Source organism: Montipora foliosa, chromosome 1, assembly GCF_036669935.1.
Source record: "Montipora foliosa isolate CH-2021 chromosome 1, ASM3666993v2, whole genome shotgun sequence".
NCBI lineage: Eukaryota > Metazoa > Cnidaria > Anthozoa > Scleractinia > Acroporidae > Montipora > Montipora foliosa.
Window position 1 is genome coordinate 31,857,733 of NC_090869.1, and position 7,500 is coordinate 31,865,232.

At 39.5% G+C, this 7,500-nt stretch overlaps 1 protein-coding gene across 1 annotated transcript in view; it reads right to left on the reverse strand.

Moving 5' to 3' along the window:
• Window positions 1-7,500, reverse strand: part of LOC137996698 (ATP-dependent RNA helicase DDX1-like) — a 38,656-nt gene that overhangs the window by 6,932 nt on the left and 24,224 nt on the right. The window contains exons 21-28 of the mRNA XM_068842237.1: window positions 6,120-6,170; window positions 5,919-5,993; window positions 5,021-5,080; window positions 4,161-4,212; window positions 2,564-2,710; window positions 2,037-2,128; window positions 1,885-1,957; window positions 778-850 (exon numbers count right to left, since the gene is read on the reverse strand). Coding sequence (XP_068698338.1) covers window positions 778-850; window positions 1,885-1,957; window positions 2,037-2,128; window positions 2,564-2,710; window positions 4,161-4,212; window positions 5,021-5,080; window positions 5,919-5,993; window positions 6,120-6,170 — 623 coding nt within the window. The remainder of the gene's footprint in view (window positions 1-777; window positions 851-1,884; window positions 1,958-2,036; window positions 2,129-2,563; window positions 2,711-4,160; window positions 4,213-5,020; window positions 5,081-5,918; window positions 5,994-6,119; window positions 6,171-7,500) is intronic.

Consider the following 7,500-nt stretch of genomic DNA (forward strand, 5'->3'; position numbering starts at 1 on the left):
TTGCAGTGGGAACGCGAAAATCATAACGACATAATGAGAAACATAATGACGCAACGGGGTCATTGTGTTTTGGCCAATTAAAGTCTGGGACCAGTACTTTCGGGTCGGTTCATTTTCAAGATGGCGGCCAGCTTCGAGGAATAGCTTTACGTTTTTAGAGCGGCCGTCTCCACTAGAACATAAGAAGCTTATGTTTATGTTTATGATTATGCTTATGATCCTTATGTCGCCAATGGGAACTAAGCTTAACTATAAAATAAACGAACCGTTTGAAGGAGAGAAAAATTCCAGCCGCACTTGAAAACACTGTCATCCAGACTTTGTACATTCTGTCTTTCATTCCACTTTCAGTAAGCAAAAAAGCGCCTTGTTTTCAAGTTTATGACTCGCAGTAACAATTAAAAAGGTTTCCTTTTCTTTTTCTGAGCCGGCCGACACGCTTTCTTTCTAGTCAAATTTTCAACCGTGGTTTTTTTGCGCCATATGAAAATTAATGGGAGGATTATGAAATAAATAAACTCCTTTCTGGCTTGCTGGTATGTTGGCTAATAATGTCCTTGGCTGAAAGATTGTCCTCAAAATTTCATATTTGCCCTCGAAGCTTCGCTTCTCGGCCAAATATTTATTATTCGGACAATGTCTCACCCGCGGACATTATCAGCCGAAATACCAGCCGCCAGAAGGGGTTTATTTACTAAATAACCGAGATTGAGTAAACCAATCAGAGCACGAGAAATGCATTAAGCGAGGTTGAGAATTTAATAGTTGTGGTTATACCTCTCTGCTCTTCCTACACGTCCAATTCTATGAACATAGTTCTGCTTATCGTCTGGAAATGTTACGTTCACAACTGCAAAAGGAAATAAAGTGACTTAAAAAGGAAATAAACTCTCTTAAAATGCAATGTAGTTCAGTGATTTCAAAGCCCAATTTTCGTCTGAGAAAGTTGCCAATAGACCTTTTTACAATCATGTGCTTAGTTACCTCGCCTTTAAATGAAAGTGAGGCTGGTGTTGACCTTGTTATGATATAGCCCTTCCTGCTTTTCTTTCTCATGCTAATTAGTAGGAATTTATATAAGAAAAGCAATGAGGTTTCTATCAAAACAAGGTCATCTCTAGCCTCACTTTCATTCATAGGCCAGGTAACCAAGCAAATAACTATAAAATGGACTATACGCCAAAACGAGTCTTTAGATAGTGATAGTTAATGCAATTAACTTGAAGAAATTATCCTATGTAACTGCCTGTATTTATTACTTCGAATTGAGAATCAGAGAGTTAAAGCAAAGATAAACCACCAAACACTAAATATTACCAGGTTAAGAATTCAAAATAATTGTAAAAACGTACTGCTTGTGCGGCATGCAGTTATGTATATTTTGTCACAAAACGACAACGTGAAAAGACTAAATCTAAGGTTTTGACGCCGGGCATGGTGAGCATAAAACAGTCAGCCGTTCTTTGCCTTTTCGCGAACAAAATGGAATAAACGGGGAAAAAAAGTCCGTTTGTAAAAAATTTACGCTGACACTGCCTTCGTCGTTGTTTTAACACTTTAATAAGGAGCACTCAGATTTTTTTCCGAATATCCCCGAGTCTCATTCATTTCCTTAAACGAGGTTAACAATTACCATCTATCATTACATAAGTGGGAATGTAGCGGGACAAGTTTCACGTGACCCCAGCTTGATGGCCTGGCTCCCACGAGTCTCTTGTATCTCAAATGGTATAGCACCCGAACTAGCAATCGGAAGGTCGAAGTTTTTTTCCGTTTTCCGCAAAGAGTACTCCGGATTTTTCCCGAGTTCCTCCAACGGAGTCACCCTTAATCACATAGTCATCTCAGTTTGCTACTGTACAGACAACAGAAGGATAGTCTCACCAAATGGCACACCAGTTATATCAATGCCCCTTGCAGCTACATCAGTACAGATCAAGAATCTAACATCACCATCCTGAGAAATAAGGGAGATTAACAGTAAGATTGAAGAAACGACAATGTAATGTCAATGTTGTTGGCCAGTAAGTGTCTACCTTGAAAGCCTGTAGATTTGCTTTTCTTTCTGGTGGCGATCGGTCACTATGAAGACACACGCAGGAATACTCATTCACCATTGCTTTCGGACCTGTGTGACACACAACACAAAGAACTGAAATTCGACCATACTTTATAAACGAACCTGCACTCAAACAGAAAATACGATCTAAAAACAGAGAAAGTTATTCCATATAATAGACCGAATACATAAATGGCGGCCTAAATAGGGGGGTGGGGGGTGATATCTTTGATTATCACTAGATTTCTTGGGAGGTTAACATTTTCTAAAATTCCTGCGTATATCATAACTGTCTGGATACTCGTACAAATAAAAGTATAAAACAAACGTAGCTTCCTCGCGCACTTCTTGGATATTGGGTGGTAACGTACTTTTAAGTAAATTCATCGTGAACGTTGTAGATAGTACATTTGTGTCGGCTGAGATTAGTAGAACTAAGTTGGCAACGTGACATAAAACACACAGGCACACTGCAAAATCATTTGTGTTTGAGTTCATTCGCACCTCCACCGAGAGACATCAGGTGGTTTTCAACATTATCACAATCCAACTTAGTGCGACAAAAAATGATAGCCTGATCCATCTTGTGTTCATTTATGGCTGTCACCAAATATTCCACCTTCAGGATCTTCACAGCTTCCGACAAAGATTCTACAGAGAGAAGAACACCAACACTTATTACTTTAAACCCAACAATCCGTAATTTCAAAATCCACTTCCCAAGACATGAACTCTAATTTAAGGCGGTTGTTGTTAAATGAATACTCCATACCCTGTGCTGCTACCCTAAACATCACTAAACAGTCTGCATTTTACACCGACTGCGACTGAGATCATAGCAGCAGGTGACTTGAATGGTCCCGAAAAGGCTGTCCGAGAAGGAAATGAAACTAATCCCGGTACGGGTCTTTTGAAGCTGTGTGCCCCGGTAACCTAGCCAACGAATAGCAATAAGACTGGGGTGGTGACCAGGCCTCAGTTGTTTAAAGGGTAATTATGCTACCGACAGGATCAATCACTCTTCAGTGGACAACCCAATAGTCCATTTCCAGGTTGCTGTTTCCCTCGGTTTCATAGCGAATACTGATGTGTTTTTATGCAAATCAAACTCATTATCACTTGAATGGTCTAGCACCAAGACTCGTTTTCAACCTAGCCTGTTCCAGGCTCCCATGCAGATGGTCGGGAAAGAGAAAAAAATTGCGTGCGGAAAAGGAGGCAAACACCAGAGGCGCTAATCCACTGGAAAGATAGGAAAGGCCAACGTACTTTTGGCACAGCCTGGTTTTAATTCTGTCCGAATGCAAAAATGACCGCCACTAATAGACCAATTTCGATATATTAAAATTCAGTCCGAAACAAAAGGCATCATCTCGAGGCTCTGGGGAATAAATATAAGGATTTGTATGAGTTTATTCCCCAGAGCCTCGAGACGATTCCTTTTATTTCGGACTGAATTTTAATATATCGAAATTGGTCTATTACTGTTTTATCTGTTTTATGTCTATTACTGCCAATTCGCCTTACTAGCCTCGTTAGCACGTGTAACGCGCTTGAAAGAATAATTTATTGGTGGCTATTTTTGCACGTCATCAATATAACTCACTATTTTCTTGCAATGTAACCTTGCGTTTCGCCCGGCACGTTTGCCAAATGTCCACCCGACAGCTTTTCTTCGATTCAGGAAATTGAGTACACAACACAAATATTCCGTTTTGAAACGCGATACAGAATTCTCCAAAGATAATTATTTCTCGCAACAAACCGGACCTTACAAAGGGAGTAGTGGTTTCAGCAAGACGAATTATTGTGCATCCTACCGACTCATGTGGCTACTATTAGACTGCCAGGTGTGTTGAAACAAGGACAACGATGATGGCCACAAGAACGTCAGCAAAAAATACCTTTTCGCTATAAGCGTCATTTTAATTACTTTCCGAAGTGTGTGTTAACCTTTTGGAAACAAGATTGGTATGAACAGAGTGGAGGTTGGGAGCGAAATTTCATAATTTTAGGAGGACTCAGTTTTTATCTCTCGAAAAGGCAAGTCATCGTCGTGCACAAGAAGATTTTAAAGCATGATTGCTTCATGCGACATTACCTGGAGTCTGACTTCCAGATTTAACGTTGTCTTTTGCGTGGATTCCATCAGTCTAGAGACAACAGACAACATTGTAGCCACGTAACTTGACATTAGTTTTCTTGCCTACTTTTAAGTACCCTGACGATTTCTATAAATTATACTGTCAAGGAACAAGGGGAGATGACATCTAACAGTAACACAGAAGTGTACAAGTCAGTTACAACACAGGGTATTTCCTGGAGTGTCTTTGGTGATCGTTTGAAGGGGCTAATTGGTAAGTCATTGCAGAACTGAGAGACACAAGACCCCAATATTTAGGAGGAATCAGTGGGGGACGGGGCATGGGGGAAGGGGGGCTATGGTCACGAGATGGTGTCAGCTGAGCACACCCTCGCATCGCATCGATTACGTACACAACCACAGGCACAGCGCACAAAGGACTGTAATGGGTATGAATAGATTCGGGACATTTCCGAGTTCATCTCAACCTCATTTCCGTCAAGACTCCTTGAGTAAAACATTGCTGATATGAAATTTATTGCCCAGATGGAATAAAAGGATTTATGCCGAGTGTAACAAGCTTAGTTAGTTATTTCCCATGTTGCAAAGCCTTGAAGCAAAAAGGATGTATGTTCCTTTGAATGTATACGATTTTTTTAAGACTTTGCAGGTTCACTCGCCTTGAAAAAAAAAAAAAAAAAAGAAGCTGAATCGAACACTTAAATGCCTAATCTAGCTGAACTCGTCCTTGTGAAGGAAGGTCGACAATGTTTGGGCATTTGCTATTTAATTTTGATAATCACAATTTTTGAGAGAGGTCTACAAATCTTTGAAGCACCCTTGGATAAAATTTGCAAAAATAAGAACTTTGAAAGTACCTTGACTTTATTTCTGAGTTTTTGCCAAGAAGTGTCCACTCTAGGATCAACGTGGCAAACCTAAAATACGAAATACAGGAATAAAGGTCACCACCATACAATAACCCAGCGCTGCTGAAAAGAATGAATGGTTGAGAAGAGGACAAAACAAGGATTGCAAATTTATACGGACAACGACAAAACTGTACATACAGCTGTTAGACTACAACGCCAATTGAAATGCTCTGACAAACAAGAAAACCTTTAAAGGGGAGGAAATGTATTCAAACTAATTTGTTACTGTCGCCCTATTTGTTCTGATCCATGGCGCTTTTCTACAAAAACAATAGGGCAAACATAAAACATCACAATAATTCCAGATGGCGGCGCCAGAAAAGTTTGATCGGGCACAAAGGCTCTCTTAAAAAATATTAAACAATTTTTGATTGTATGAATTGTTTCCAGTGACTTAAAGTTATTTTTTTGCTGTTGTTGTGAATATTGGGTTGGACGTTTCGTTTAAAGAAAACACACGAGGTAGGGAGCGCCTGGATGTTGTGTAGGGAATGGTGCACTCGGCAGAAATTACATGAGAAATGAAACTTTATTTTTGCTTTGCAGTTCTCTCTGGTTCCTTAGGGAGCCAAGACGTATTATACAAAAGAAAAGTGAGTATATCATCTAAGATAAGAAGTAGAGAACAGTCTCCATGACAAATCAACAAGAGTCCAAGAGCAAGCTTTTTGCGCTGGATACTTATCTGGTTGAGTTTTTGGACTCGTTTTCAAATCAAGGCTGCATTAAAAAAAGAATAGCCAACCCAAATTACACTTGTTAAGACATTTTGATCATCTCAGTCCCTTCTGCAGTTCAAATAAATTTCTCTTGTAAATAGCCTGTTCAAACAAGTCATATTTACCACGTGATGAACTGTTTCTGGGACAGAATCTTTTCCTTTGAGATCAATCCATGTTGGAAAATGCATAATTTTCTCCTGAAGGATTAAGCGGAACACATGACACAACAGTGAAAAATTTAAAGGGATAACAAAAGGAGCCTTCACCCACATCAAAAGTATGACAAAAGATCAGCAACTTCGCAAAAGGGTAACATCACTTACTGCCAGCTTTTTTACTTCAAATGAGTGAAGAGTTGCTGAGCAAACGATCATCTGCAAAAGAAAAATGGTGAATGATCCTCTCTGACATGAAGGAGCAGAACTTAATCCTATTCATGACAATAGACCAAACTCGTATTCTCAGTATTGGACTGGAAGTAGCTTGCAATGGAGGCTAATGCTAAAAAGCATTTGCATTTGAAAAGATTCCCCCGCATTACCCTCCACTGTAACCTTGTTCCAATCCAATAGTGAGGATACGAATATGGTCTATTCAAACAGAAGGGAGAAGTGATCGTCGCAATGGGATAATCTTACAGTGCCCCTGTGATCAAAAAATCAATTCTCCTTGGATTTCAAAACTATGTTAACTAAACACTAAGCGACCAAAAGTTTCAAGGCTTGATTTTAAAAAGACACTGGAATTTAACTGGAATTTTCCTACTTAATGGTCCGCCATCACTAGCTTTAAAATCTTGAGAGAGCTAGATCGAGGAGAAAATGACGTCAGAGGCTCACTAATTGAAGAACGCAATGCGTGTGTACGCCGCATAATTAATATGCATCACGGGAGTTTTGGGCTCTCAGACTTTTAAACTCGCGTTTTGCATATATAATAAGCTGCATTAACACGCTGAAATTTTAAGCTAGTGAGCCTTTTTTGACGTTAATTTTCTCTGGATCCAACCCTCTGAGGTCCAATCGGGCAGTTTTGAAAGTGAGTAATGGCGGACCGTGAAATTCAAAACTTACGCTCAAAGTAAACGGCTTTTGGATAAAAATTAAAGCTCAGAATTTTGCGGGTCAGGTGTTAAGAAAACAAATATTTAAAATCTAAAATGGCCCCGTCACCAGCATCGCAGAGGTCATCGGTTCGAATCCTGTTGAAGCCACTTGAATTTTACCTGTCTGTTATCTTAAAATTTGTCTTCCAGTACTTCAATCTTGATGCACAACAGTTAAACCAAACATATAAATTATATAGTAGAAGCTTAAGAAAGAACGACGACGGTTAAATGGAAAACGTGATATGAAAATTATTATTATTATTATTATGATTATGATTATGATTATGATTATTATTATTATTATTGTTAACTCACTAAGCATATTAATGACTGGAACAATGGCACCACAATGCAACATATCGCACTCAAAGCGGCAATTGTTCCTCCCATTTTGGCGCTTCAAAAACCCGGCCAAAAATCGAAGGCGAAAGAACATCAGCAATGTCTCGAAATACGGCTGGAGCAATGGAAAAATGGTGAAATTGAATGCCTGGTGCGTGAGGGGAGGGCGATTCAAAGGCGCTTGCAAAATGCAAAGAGACACGATGCGCCAAATAAAGCTAAAGTATTCGCTAAGCTTGTGATGGAAGGGCAAA